Here is a 15,287-nt window from a genome sequence, read left to right on the forward strand (position 1 = left end):
GTACTTTAACATAATAGTAAATATTTAACAGAACATGAAAATAAAGAAATCATGGTAGACAATATACAATATTATGTGCCTCCTTTGAGGTCCATACAGTTTCCCTTCAGCAAAGTGTGAACATATTTTAACCAAAAGCATTTGATTCAGTCTGGATGTTAATAGGAGTCAACAAATATTGAAATGTTAATGTCTTAGACAGAATACTTCCAAGTGTTATTATGCACAAATAAGATAAAATCAATTTTTATATACAGTAGATACTGGGGCTTTGAAGATTAAATATTCATTTCATTCTTTTATCCATTTCTAAGTAACCTTGGAGGCCCCAAATATCTAACCTGTTGTAATTTTTCTGGGTAGCATGATTTTGTAATAGAAACAAATCACCTAGCTCAGCCTAGTCCACCAGGCTCCCACATCTGCTTTTCAGTACAGTTTTACTGTTCTCTCACTGATGTTTGACTTCATTTGATCCTCACAGCAATCATACTAAGTGGGGCATGCTCTCCTCTTTACAGATAAAATCTATAACTATACATTAGGAGTGGCAAAGAATTGGGAGATTTGTAAAAAACTCAGAATATATTCGTTGTAAATGTCAATAATCTACTGTATTTAAAAAGTACAGAATTCCATTGTAGAATTATTAATACATTCAAACAACTTTATTTCATCCTTCATTGGCAAAACAGCAACATGAACAGAAAAATAGCATGCAGCTTCAATAATTAGGCAAATATTGAACACATCTCAAAAACCAGACATCTAAGAGTTAGTAAATAGCTAACTGAACATTAAATAATAACAACCTATTTTAAAACAGTTTTAATGGTAAAAAATAAAAATAAAACCCCAAGATCTCTCTCCTCTATTTAGCAACTGATACTCTGTTTCCCTATTCCTTATTATCCAGCTAACTATTATATGGATGTATATACATATGTACATGTGGCATTTTTCCTTTTTTTAAAGACACTGAATTTAAAGTTATTAATTCTAGGCAAAGCAAACTCTTTAGGAATAAAAGGTTCTGTGATACACACCTTACCATACTGTTCAAAAGAAAAGAACACATTACTGGAAGGCAAAAGATGTAGACTTAATCCAACTGTTAACATGCATTCATTACGTTATTATACCAAATGAATTTGTACAAGTCATACAGCTTCTCTGGTTATGTGATAAACTTGCAAACTAAGGGAAATTTGCAATTACATCCTTAATGTCCACTCAGAATTTAAATAATATAATATCCTATTGTTCTATGATCTGTCTCTAAGCAGACCGCTCTTTATGACTATCTAAATTAAAGTTGTCACGATTAGCTGATTACATTTGCCAGAATAAACACTAGCAATAAAAGGGTATCTTAATTTTAATATCTATGGGAGACTTTAAAATAAAATAAAATAAAAATTGAATGAACTGAAAGAAACCTACAAAACAACTTTCTAATAGATGAGAATATAATTTCATGTTGCAGTTGTATACATAACAGAATTTCAGCTGAACACCTTAAGTTCATTTGATTCTGTAAAATAGACTAAATCGATAAACCTAATTTTTCTTGGAAATTGTATAGATTTTGCAGCAAGTGTTAAACTGCCATATCCAATAGTCTGAAAAATACATATTATTATTAAACCGTATAAATCTGCCAGGCGCCTTAAAAAGAGCTGATAAAGTTAACTGCATTTGACCTTATGATGCTGCATAGAGTTCCTGGAATCCAAGAGCTTAATTCCACTGGCACGTGCAGTCTATAGGCTCCTGGAGGGTGTGCAGGACTTCGGTGCCGTTGCCTGAGCAGTAGAGCGGCACCGTCAAGTTGCGCACCCCGTTTTCACGGCAACACTTACAGAATCTTAGATGGCTCTCAATATTGATGTTATATATGGTGGCTGATGGGCATTTTCCATCGCAAGATGCAACATTTATCTGTAAGGAGAGACAATGAGAAAAACGTCTTAAAACTTTTAAAACAGTGATATTGATTCCACTAAGGTAGAGTCCCTTGGACAGCAAGGAGATCCAACCAGTCCATCCTAAAGGAAATCAGTTCTGAATATTCATTGGAAGGACTGATGCTGAAGCTGAAACTCCAATACTTTGGCCACCTGATGAGAAGAACTATCTCATTTGAAAAGACCCTGATGCTGGGAGAGATGGAAGGCGGGAAGAGAAGGGGATGACAGAGGATGAGATGGTTGGATGGCATCACTGACTCAATGGACATGAGTTTGAGTAAACTCCAGGAGTTGGTGACGGACAGGGAGGCCTCCCATGCTGCAGTCCATGGGGTTGCAAAGAGTTGGACATGACTGAGCAACTGAACTGAACTGAAGGTAGCATATTGATTGTCCAAGATGGCAATCAGACGTAACTCAAAGTATGAAATGTGCACACATAACTAGACAGATCTATGGAATATATTAATCACAATCTAATGATTCTATTTAAGTTGTATTATATCACAACTAAGTAGACTACAGAATCATATAGGTCTTATAAAAGTGGGCAAACTTAGACACAAGACTATTTTTGCTAATTAAAATTGCATACTTAAGACAATATGTGGTCAAGTATATTTAGATTTAAATTTCCATCTCTCTGGATTGAAATTATCATTGAAATAAACTGTTGATTATTTATTCCAAGAATAAATTCACACTTCTTCACAAACAGAATATTTTATTCTTAGAATGTAGGGATAATCTCAAAGTTAAATATTTTAAGTATTGGCATTTTGTTTGCTTACCAGTGCTGACACACATATACTTCTGGAAAGACATCGACCTTTTACATAACAAATTATATTTATCCACTTACAGAGCTTTGACTTATACAGTCCTGCTTCCTTATAACTGACTTGATAATCACTTTCTGGCATATTCTTTCTTCTCGTTTACCTGATAAAACATAGAATGTATTTATTCATCCAAAGGTTCATGTCAAATTGTTTCTTAATTCAATTAAACATATGAATATATTTATAATTGAAAACATATATTGATATGAAATGTATTTCTATAATGAGATAGGTGAAATTTTACTCTTACGTAGTTTATGTTCAATATTTATTTTCAATTTCTACATATATTTTCTCACATATTTTCTAGCCTTATATTTATCTCTTTACCTTATTGTCTTCAATAATTACTATGATCATAAATCAAACATATTCTACACATGGAGTAATGCTAACATCAATCTGTGTGTGCAGGGTATATTTTAATATTATATATTAAAAAATCAACCATGTTATATATAGGTAAATACACATGTACATAATTAAGGCATACATACATATATAAATCTCTTTTAAAATATAAGTTGATAGATTTAAGATCACTTTATCTTAATGGATATTAATGTAAAATTATGCATAAATGTAACTGAATTGTTACCAACCATGTTGAAATGTATGGATGACTCATACTTGATTCTATGGCTCTGAAATGATGTCACAATTTCTAATGAAAATGCCTTATATTAAGTAATATATTATTATGCCTCTGTGTGCATGATGGATTGTCACTTGATAATATACCCAATAATATATATTTAATGCTGTACAGCATATTGAAAAGCAGAGACATTACTTTGCCAACAAAGGTCCATCTAGTCAAGGCTGTGGTCTTTCCTGTGGTCATGTATGGATGTGAGAGTTGGACTGTGAAGAAGGCTGAGCGCCGAAGAATTGATGCTTTAGAACTGTGGTGTTGGAGAAGACTCTTGTGAGTCCCTTGGACTGCAAGGAGATCCAACCAGTCCATTCTAAAGGAGATCAGCCCTGGGTGTTCTTTGGAAGGAATGATGCTAAAGCTGAAACTCCAGTACTTTGGCCACCTCATGCGAAGAGTTGACTCATTGGAAAAGACTCTGATGCTGGGAGGGATTGGGGGCAGGAGGAAAACGGAGCGACAGAGGACGAGATGGCTGGATGGCATCACCGACTCGATGGACGTGAGTTGGAGTGAACTCTGGGAGTTGGTGATGGACAGGGAGGCCTGGCATGCTGTGATTCATGGGGTCTCAAAGAGTCAGACACGACTGAGCCACTGAACTGAACTGAACTGAATGCTGTATGATAGTGGATGTAATCCCTGAATCAGGATGCAAAACAACCAAGGTTCTTATCTCACCCTGTTACTATTAAGAATTTGCTTTGTCACTTTAGGAATACCATTAAACCATTCTGCTGAGTTTCCTTATTTGCAAAAGACTGGAGTTAGAGCTCCAATCTTTAAGTGAGTTTAGTCACAATATCTTTATTTAAAACAAATGCTTGTATGAAATCCCAAGATGTGAAGTATATAAAAGTTAAGCTACTCTGGTTAAAGTCTAGATGGGTAGCAAGATAGCCTGAAATTCAGCTGTTCTTATCATCCAGGACCTTCATTCAGTTGCTGTATTCAAAGGTTATGTCTGTTCTCTTCCTACTTGACTTCTCAGCAACATTTGTGTCAATCCATCAGTCTTTCCTCCTGGATACAATTTCTGCACTTGGCTCTAAGAGCACACTCTGGTTTTCCCCCAGTCTCTTTATGTCTCCTCCTCAGTCTCCTATTTTTGCATTTTCATGCTGTTCATGGGGTTCTCAAGGCAAGAATGCTAAAGTGGTTTGCCAGTCCCATCTCCAGTCCCTTCTCCAGTCCCTTTTCAGAACTCTCCACCATGACCTGTTCATCTTGGGTGGCCCTACATAACATGGTTCATAGTTGCATTGAGTTAGACAAGGCTGTGGTCCATGTGATCAGTTAGTTAGCTTTCTGTGATTGTGGTTTTTCATTCTGTCTACCCTCTGATGGATGAGGATAAGAGGCTTGTGGAAGCTTCCTGATGGGAGGGACTGGCTGTGGGGAAAACTGGGTCTTGCTCTGGTGAGCAAAGCTATGCTCAATAAATCTTTAATCCAATTTTCTGCTGATGGGGTAATGGAGGTAATGGTGATTTCCTTCAAAAGCACTTATGTCAGCATGCTGCTGCTCCTAAGACTGTAGTAGTCAGTACCCTTGACCCCATGGCAGGCCACTGTCAACCCACACCTCTGCTGGAGACTCCCAGGCACTCTGAGGCAAGTCTGGCTCAGTCTCTCATGAGGACACTGGTCCTTCATCTTGGGTCCTGGTGTGCACAAGGTTTTGTTTGTGCCCTCCAAGAGTCTGTTTCCCTGGAGGTTCTCAATCCTTTGCCAGATCCCCAGGTTGGGAAATCTCTTGTAGGCCCTACAACTTTTGAAACAGTGTGAGAACTTTTTTGGTGTAATTGTTCTCCAGTTTATGGGTCGTCTGCTCAGCAGCTCTACAGTGGTGCTAATGGCAACCATCTCCAAGAGGACTTTTGCCACACGCAGTGTCTCCCAGGTCTGTTGAAGCCAGAGCCCCTGTCCCTGCAGCAGGTCATTGCTGAGCTGTGTCTCTGCAGGAGACACTCAAACACTCAAAGGCAGGTCTGGCTCAGTCTCTTGTGGGGATCACCGCTTCTTTCCCTCAGTCCTGGTGCACACAAGGAACTTCCTAAATGACCAACACAAAGAAACAGAGGAAAACAACAGAATGGGAAAGACTAGAGATCTCTTCAAGAAAATTGGAGATACCAAGGGAGCAGAGGGATGCTTCATGCAAAGATGGGCACAATAAAGGACACAAATGATATGGACCTAACAGAAGCAGAAGATATTAAGAAGAAGTGGCAAGAAGAGCTACATAAAAAAGATCTTCACGACCCAGTCAATCACGATGGTGTGATCACTCACCTAGAGCCAGACATCCTGGAATGTGAAGTCAAGTGGGCCTTAGGAAGCATCACTATGAACAAAGCTAATGGAGGTGATGGAATTCCCGTTGAGCTATTTCAAATTCGGAAAGACAATGCTGTGAAAGTGCTGCACTCAATATGCTAGCAAATCTGGAAAACTCAGCAGTGGCCATAGGACTGGGACAGGTCAGTTTTCATTCCAGTCCAAAAGAAGGGCAATGCCAAAGAATGTACAAACTACTGCACAATTGCACCCATTTCACACGCTAGCAAAGTTTTCCATGCCAGGCTTCAAGAGTATGTGAACTGAGAACTTCCAGATGTACAAGCTGGATTTAGAAAAGCCAGAGGAACCAGAGATCAAATTGCCAACATCCACTGGATCATAGAAAAAATAAGAGAATTCCAGAAAAACATATATGTCTGCTTCATTGATTATGCTAAAGCTTTTGACTGTGTGGATCACAAAAACTGTGGAAAAATCTTCAAGAGATGGGAATGCCAGACTACCTTACCTGCTTGCTGCGAAACCTGTATGCTGGTCAAGAAGCACCAGCTAGACACAGATATGGAACAATGGATGGTTCCAAATTGGGAAAGGAGTACGTCAAGGCTGTATATTGATTGTCATCCTGTTTATTTAACTTACATCTAGAATACATCAGTGAAATGCCAGGCTGGATGAAACACAGACTGAAATCCAGTTTGCTGGGAGAAATATCAATAACCTCAAATATGCAGATGACACCACCCTTATGGCAGAAAGCAAAGAGGAATGGAAAGAGCCTTTTGATGAAGGTGAAAGAGGAGAGTGAAAAAAGCTGGCCTAAAACTCAACGTTCAGAAAACTAAGATCATGGCATCTGGTCCCATCACTTCATGGCAAACAGATGGGGAAATAAGGGAAACAGTGACAGACTTTATTTTCTTATGCTCCAAAATTACTGCAGATGGTGACTGCAGCCATGAAATTAAAAGATGCTTGCTTCTTGGAAGAAAAGCTATGACAAACCTAGACAGCATATTAAAAAGCAGAGACATTACTTTGCTGACAAATGTCAGTCTAGTCAAAGCTATGGTTTTTCCAGTAATCATGTATGGATGTGAGAGTTGGACCATAAAGAAGGCCGAGCACCGAAGAATTGATGCTTTTGAACTGAGGTGTTAGAGAAAATTCTTGAGAGTCCCTTGGACCTCAAGAAGATCAAACCAGTCCACCCTAAAGGAAATCAGTCCTGAATATTCATTGGAAGGACTGATGCTGAAGCTGAAGCTCCAAAACTTTGGCCACCTAATGGGAAGAGCTGCCTCATTATAAAAGACCCTGATGCTAGGAAAGATTGAAGGCAGGAAGAGAAGGGGATGACAGAGGATGAGATGTATGTGGGATGGCATCACTGACTCAACGGACATGAGTTTGAGCAAGCTCCAGGAGATGGTGAAGGACAGGGAAGCCTGGCATGCTGCAGTTCATGGGATTTCAAAGGGTCCAACATGACTGAGCTTCTGAAGAACAACAGTCTCTTATACTTGGTCATTCTCATTCTTGGACCTCCCAACTACAGCATGGCCTGAGACTCAGTGCTGGTGACAGAGGGCAAGCTGTTTCATGTCTTACGATGCTTTCACACACTGGTTACTTCATTAACACTTTTATTGTCATACAAGTTTTAAAAGAAAGACTAGTCAAGAAAGAAACCTCTTTAACATGACCTATAAGTCCTTATCCTCTTCTATCACTCTAACCCCTATGCTATGACTGCACTTGGCCACTTTCTCCACTTTGAACACCCTTCACTCTTCCTGGCTGGCTCCCAAGGACATTCAGTCCCTACTCAATTGACACGTCATCAAAGAGGCATTCTCTAATCACCCACTTAATGAACAACCCAATTCCCCTCCCTCTCCATCCCTTGTATTCTGCACTGTTATTCTTTATGCCATTCGTCAGTACTGACGTAATGGTGTATATTTACCAGTTATTGTTTCCGCCCCTTCTTGATAACATGCACTAAGCAGGCAGAGGTTGTTTCATCCTTTGTCATAGTACCAGTACCTAAAAGAGTGTCTGCTACATGAGAGGCACTCAACAAAAATTTGTTTATGTTCATTCATTCAATAAATGAAACTGGGACATCCTAGTTGACTGAATTTGTTTGTGCCAAGAGCCATTTTCTATTCATTCCTCAGTGTTGTTATAATTGTAACACATGTTGTTTAGCATATACCTATGATAATAGCCAACATCTGCAGTCTTTCTGATAAAGCCTGGTCACCCAAAAGCAAAGACTACAGACAGGGGTTCTCTAATGCCAAAGCAGAAACTACTTCACAGGTCCTTACACATCAGATTAGAGAAAACAAGGCAGCTTGTCACGATTCTGCAACTTCAAGGAGCTGGGCCAAACTGAACAATCCTGATGCCAGGCACTGGATAGACTTAAGTCTATCACTGATTATGAGTGTAATCCACTTTTCTGAACCTTCATTTCCTCAACTGAAAGGGAAATCATACCTATTTCCCCACACACTTCCCAGAACTGTGGTGAAGACTGGTTGCAGTGTTATCTGCAATGGGTTTGATAGACTGTTGGCGTGTGGCTGACAACCAATAGTAGTAATATGGTCAGTCAAACAGATAGTCCCTTGTCTGCCCTCAGATAACATAAATACACTCACTTCTCTAATAATAAAACATGGGGTTACAGAATTCTTGTGACTAAGAATCCAGTGCTCCACAATGGCATTATTAACCTGAATCATGTTGAAGTCTTTTTCCCAAAAACTTCTCTAAACAATATTAAAATTACTGTTTATGCCAACTTTTCTAACACTTCTATTTTTATCTTGACATAAACTCACAAGTAGTTGAAAAATAAATTCATAAGCATACAAATAAAAATTGCACAAATACCACTCTATTCTATTTCATCTTTAACATGACCTTTAATGTCCTTAATCCTCTTTTATCACTTTCATCCCTGTGCTATGACTGTGCTTTGCCATTTCCTCTACTTTGAACACTCTTCAAAGGGTGCTATAAAGCACCATGAAATAAACCATATAATTCAAATAAATATGTTTATTTATATTTATGGGATATTTTATATACATATTATTTAAATATAACTCACTAAATTGGTATTTCTCAAATGTATTAATTATATAGAACCATAGATTTGTTCAAATAGGTTTGGAAAATATCATACTCTCTATGTCCTTATCGGAGTCTTATAACAATTTTGTGTAGTTTAAAGCACATTTGGTCATAGAGTACTTTTTAAACTTGAACCCTACTGAAATTCTGTGCAATACCTTTGGAGAAATGCAGCAAGAAAGACATTTCTAATATTTAAATTAAATTTAGATTAAAATTCACCTACATTAAAAACTGTATTTATGTTCCAGAAGATAAAGACTAAGTTACAAAATAATCAACCACTTGCCATAAAAACATTTAAATAATATACATTAAAAAATACATTTCCCTCATTGCAATGTAAGAAGTGAATCTTATGAGAAAAATCATAGTCATGAACAATTAAAACTAATCAAATTAATATATATAATTTGTCCTCACTTACAGATCCTGCAACAGCCTTCATTATAAAGCTTCACAATCCCTTCATTCTAGGATGAGAGAGGAACAGTGTTAAAGCTCAATGTTTATTCATTTCCTCCTAGATTAGAAATAAAAAACTAACTTTTCAATATATTTACTAAGTATCACAAAGACTTTTATAGGAAAAAGATTGAAACAACTATATCTAATAACAATTTTTATTTTTAAAATTAGGAGCAGATATTTTAATTTTTTTTAATTGTTATTTATTCATAAGTACTATGAAAAAGTGTGCAAAAAGATTAACTTAATTAAAAGAACATATTTAAAATAAAACAAAAGATTTTCTTACCAAGTCGAGAGGTACTCTAAACAGAGATCAGTGTGTTTTTTAGACTCCTTGAAATAAACTACTTTTCAAGACTAGACTGAGTTCCTGATAGAACTGAATGTTAAAATGATATCTCTTTTTCTTTAATATTTTATGATTTTAAACAAATCTTCTACTTCTGAATATCTCTTATCAAAGGCTAAATTAAGAAAATTTCATTGATTATCTTTTGGAATTCTTACCATAATTGCCTGATTGCTTTTAGTAACTCGCTAATTATAATACAAATAAAAGAATAATTTATTCTATAAAAATGGATTTGTGAAATAAGATGATGCCTAAGATTCTTTAAAGAGCTAAAATTCTATTACCTTGGTACATACTGTATCTTGTTATTCAGCCAGCTAGCTAACCATCATCACTAAAAGGGCACATGTTGAAAAAAGTCAGTGAAATCATGCTATTTCTTTACACTGAAAGAAAAATATTGCCTCACACAACAGAGTAAAGTTTACTTTTCATTAGGGATTATTATTTCCTAAATAATTAAGGCTACAAAGAATCTTTTAAAAAACTATGTGACTTTCAAAAATCTACTGTCCCAGCGGGCTCTTCTCTGGAAGAATAAGGAATTGGAAGAGCAAAACTGAACGATCAGCTGTGCTCCGGCATAAGCTGAGCTTCACAGTGGTCCATGCTCAGAGAAACTCTGGCCTCCCTTAGGCCAGCATGCATCGAAAAGCAAATGACATCAAAAGTCTGCTGTGGGTTTAAGAAAGAGAAACTTGACCAAGTTCAGATCAATTAGTTTACTAATCCATATTGAAAGAGAGGCTAAGTCGGCTAATCAAAAGATTTTTCAATAATCCTTTGGTCTGCATAATAAAAACCCAGAGATAGTATCATGTCCATTCAGGGAGAGTCAAAATTATTTGGAGTGCCATATACAACTCAAACTGCCAAAGAGGAAATATAATCAAACTTTTATGTATATATGAAAATAAACATTTACCAAAACAAATAAAGCATGTATGTATGACCTTGGAAAACATATTAATGTGCATTTTAAAAATTATAGTTAATGCTAAATTTTCTTGGCTATAACAAAGTACAAACCATTTTGCATTCAGTCTCATTAAAAGGTGGACAGACCATACTGTAGTTAAGAATCATTGCCCCTTCATCAGTCTTAACACATTCAAATGTTGTACAATTATAGTGCCAGGTGCTCCCCTCCTAAAAATAAAAGAGAAAGATTCTGTTTCCTTCTTAAAATCTGCCGTATTTCATAAGTAGAATGTTTCCTATCTTACTGAATCAAAAGTCAAGTCAAGATTTAGAGAGCTTCTTGTGACATAAAATGTCTGTCTGGAGCTGTACCTAAACTTATCTAAAATGATTAAAAATACATGTATGTGGCAGGTGGGTGGGTGTGTTTGATTTCATACTAGAACTGAGATGTCAATGTGGAACAAAACAATAGAGAGGGAAGAAGCAACTCAGCATCTTTTTCTACTACAAAATTAATTATCTAATTTGGCCAAGTGTCAAAGGTCTTGCTCTAATATTCCCTCACTAATTATAAAACAACAAATCATATTAGTTAGTATGACTCCTCACTTGAGGCTTGTTTGTTTTTTCTTCTACTCCCTTATCAACAAAAAATTTAAAAATCTTTGGATGATAGTGATTATTCACCCATAGTTCTAGTTTTCTATACCTTCTGGTTATTTTAAAATGTATCCCTATTCTTTAACAAATTTTTAAGATAGTAACTGTTTATTTCACTCCTGATTTCAGAATTCCTATTTACAAATAAAATCAGCTGAAACTAATTATAATATAACTATTAGGCTGTAATTGTTAATCTATATATTTTTATAATCTGAATTTTAAAATGTTAATCAATCTCTGACTTGAAGATTCTTTGTGGACCAGCAAAAATTCTGACAAGCTTCCTTTTCTGTAGATTCTATTTTAATTCATAAATGTCTTCAGGTCCTTACGAACCTCAACTGGAAAAGATCTACAAGTCCAGGTCTAAAATAAGATAAAACATTCAAAATCAAATATTAATTCTAATATTCAATTCAAATAGTATGTTCTAATTTATCTGGAATCAAAAATTATTTGTTCCATAGGAATTAGATTTCTAGATAAATAAAACTTATCTTTGAAACAGCTAAGAGTTATTATAACAATCTTGATGAATATTTACCTATATTACTTGTGTTCACAATAAATACTCTAAACATAATTTAATATTTTATTTAAATATCAGGGTTTTCACTGTGAATACTGATTATATACACCAATAGTTCCTGGCTTATTGACATCTATAGTTCATGTTGCTCTTTACTAAAATCCCCACATTACTATATATTTTCAAGTAACTTCTGATTCATTTTCTCTCACTGACACCTGTCTCCTCATCATTTTTATAAGCTTGCTTTTTCAAGACTCCCTCTTTAAAAAATATAATATGAAGCAGAAATATTGCTATGATTAAACAGATGAATAATATCAACATTATTTAAATCAATAACACTATTTTCACATAATTATAAAACAAATGGACAAGCATATGTTATATTGTTATAAAATAAGATAATTGTTAACTTTTTCTTACTTAGTAAAATGCACAGGGTTGGAGAAATCTGTTTTTCTTTTGGGTATATAGTTAATTCCATGTAATTAAGAATATCATAAATAAGACCTCCATATAATTAAACTATTAATGGAAAAAACTTAAGAATAGCAATAATAAATTGGAACTACCCTCAGGTAATGCAAATTATAATCAGAATTTGTGACCCTCCCAAATCTGATGACATCACTAATAACTGTACTAAAATTACAGGGTTCCCTTCTTCTGTTCTAAAAAAGGGAAAGAGTAGGTCAGTGTGCAAACCTCCATAGAGTAATTTATTATGAGATAATGGAAGAATTCTGAATAATTATTATATTGTGGAAAGATGTGATACGGCATTCATTACTCTTGAAATCTTTTAAAATTTTTCAAATATCTTAAATCTTTTCTTATATTTACCTACTGAAATCTTCAATACCTAAAATAATAAAGCACTAACATCTTGAGTTTCAGAGTTTTGTTAAAATGCTTCATTTCAAATGAGTGAATAACACTCTTTTCCTTTGTTCTAATGATTAGAAACCAACATTTCTCGAAGCCCATTCCTAACATCTGGGGGAAAAGTAAGGATCTCTGATAAAGTAAGTTTGAGAAACCAGTTAAATATGCTCCTTCGCAAAAGGAGTCATGGACTTTAAACTGTTAACTATGTCTTGCATCTAACTATGTCTTGCAAGTGTGCTCTATGTGGGTGTGCTTCTTGTATGTAGAATACTGTGTGTGTGAGAGAGAGATTTTTCAAATTTATGTGAACACCTTATTCAGAAAATAGCACAGAGAGCTACCCTCCAGAGAAATACATTTTAGGAGTGAAGTAATTCATACCTCATATATAACTGTTGTTCCATTTTCCATTTGAAATTTGCAGGATATATTTTTGCAGGTACCACAACAATCATAATCACTTGGAGGTGGAGTATATACCTGGTGCTGTGCATAGGAATAATAATTTGGATTAGCCAACAACAGTACTGGTATTTTTAATGAATTAGTTCTGAAAGTGCTTCCCATTATAACATATGCTCTTGGAGGGAGGGTCAAGAGGAAGAGGACATATGCAGACTATGGTTGACTCATGCTGGTGTATGACAGAAACGAACACAACATTGTAAAGTGATTATCCTCCAGTTAAAAATAAATTTTAAAAATTATGCTCTCTTAGAATATCTGTAAACATTTCTAAGGTTGAATTTGAGGCACATCAAATAACTTTATACAGCTGTATTAGAGGTGAAGTAGTTGTTAACCTTTACATCTCGCAGACAAGATTCATCAAGCAGATGTAAAAAGCTCAGGTCAAACAAGCTGTATAGAAAATAAGACTTCTGAAATTCAAGGTTATACACAGGAAAAGGATACTGTATTATATAGATACATTACAAATTAATAGATTATTAAAGCACTATTCAAGTGTATATTTTTAAATTACAGAGTATGTACTTGTTCAAATTCTACAGCTGCCATTTTAAGATTAATGAACTTGTACCAGAAGGACTTAGAAAAAATACTTACAATATCACATTCTTTTGAACAATTCACCATTGTAAAGTTCAAAGTGTGGAAGCCTGTATGGTTATCTTTTTCTTCGAGACACTCTACCATGTAACAAAAATCCCCTTCCAAATACCTTATCATAGATTGGCCAGGATTCAATACTGATATTTCTTGAAATACACACACATCATCCTTTTCTAAGAAAAGATTAAAAAGTCAACAAAAAGTACAATATTCAGGTTTTTTATTAATCAATCAATAGAACTTTTATTTAAGACTATGTTTTTATTGTGATGTGCAATTTTTTAAAAACCAATAAAGATCTTTAACTTTATATATTGTTAATAGCTCAAGAGTTCACTTAATAATGAATGTGACATTTATTCCTTAACATACAGTAAGAAATTACATATAAACTCAACTACTATTTATTGTTTGAACTTTCTCTAAAAGCTATAGTATATAGCAGATTCTAGAATTAACTTAAAGTAATCATCAAGCTACTTGCTGTTCCCTCTTCTGGAAACATAACATGACAATTTGGGGGAATGGATATAAATGAAGGCAAAAATATTAATCAATAACAGAAGGCCTCTTCATGAAGGTATTGTGTAACATTTCATGTTTGGTATTTTGAGAGAAAAATTTTCAATTTTATTGTGCTGCAAAATATATAATTATATAAGTCATCCTTTACGATGAAGGTAGCTGATACACCGTGCTATCACATCTTTGAAAGTGGCTTTAGGTAGGCTGGAATAACTCTTTGTGCCTTGCCAATGCTGGATTTAATTCTTCTCTCATATAAAAATACCAGAGTGTCAAGATATTGAACAACTGTTTATTTTCTATTAACCTACTTAATATGAAGATTTGTTATTTCATAGAAAAATCAACCTTATGCCATACAGTGTTAACACCAATAATTATAAAAGAGTGAACAAAAATCTCTCACTTTTAGATGTTATCTATTTTTAAATTAAATTATATATGCAAAAAAGAACATTGGCATCAACTTTAAATTCTGTGAAGCCTTGGAAAAAGAATCATTTTTATGTCTTGTTATGAAGTTTCTGAGCAACTTCACTTATGAAGTTTCTCAGAACATTTAGGAATATTACACAAGAGAAAATTAAAAAATTAAAAAGTATTGGTGTTTTTCTTTCTGGCCAGAAAGAAAAACACCAATACAGTATACTAACGCATATATATGGAATTTAGAAAGATGGTAACAATAACCCTGTGTACAAGACAGCAGAAGAGACACTGATGTATAGATCAGTCTTATGGACTCTGTGGGAGAGGGAGAGGGTGGGGAGATTTGGGAGAATGGCATTGAAACATGTATAATATCATGTATGAAACGAGTCGCCAGTCCAGGTTCGATGCACGGTACTGGATGCTTGGGGCTGGTGCACTGGGACTACCCAGAGGGAGGGTAGGGGAGGGAGGAGGGAGGAGGGTTCAGGATGGGGCACACAGGTATA

At 35.1% G+C, this 15,287-nt stretch overlaps 1 protein-coding gene across 1 annotated transcript in view; it reads right to left on the minus strand.

Moving 5' to 3' along the window:
• Window positions 1-682: 682 nt before the first annotated feature.
• The window catches only part of OTOGL (otogelin like), a 169,905-nt gene continuing 155,300 nt past the window's right edge, over window positions 683-15,287 (minus strand). The window contains exons 51-56 of the mRNA XM_070370120.1: window positions 13,819-13,997; window positions 13,132-13,236; window positions 10,773-10,892; window positions 9,348-9,393; window positions 2,833-2,912; window positions 683-1,941 (exon numbers count right to left, since the gene is read on the minus strand). Of these exons, the coding sequence (XP_070226221.1) occupies window positions 1,741-1,941; window positions 2,833-2,912; window positions 9,348-9,393; window positions 10,773-10,892; window positions 13,132-13,236; window positions 13,819-13,997 (731 nt within the window). The 3' untranslated portion in view covers window positions 683-1,740. The remainder of the gene's footprint in view (window positions 1,942-2,832; window positions 2,913-9,347; window positions 9,394-10,772; window positions 10,893-13,131; window positions 13,237-13,818; window positions 13,998-15,287) is intronic.

The sequence above is a fragment of the Bos mutus genome, chromosome 5, assembly GCF_027580195.1.
Source record: "Bos mutus isolate GX-2022 chromosome 5, NWIPB_WYAK_1.1, whole genome shotgun sequence".
In the NCBI taxonomy this organism is placed as follows: Eukaryota; Metazoa; Chordata; class Mammalia; order Artiodactyla; family Bovidae; genus Bos; species Bos mutus.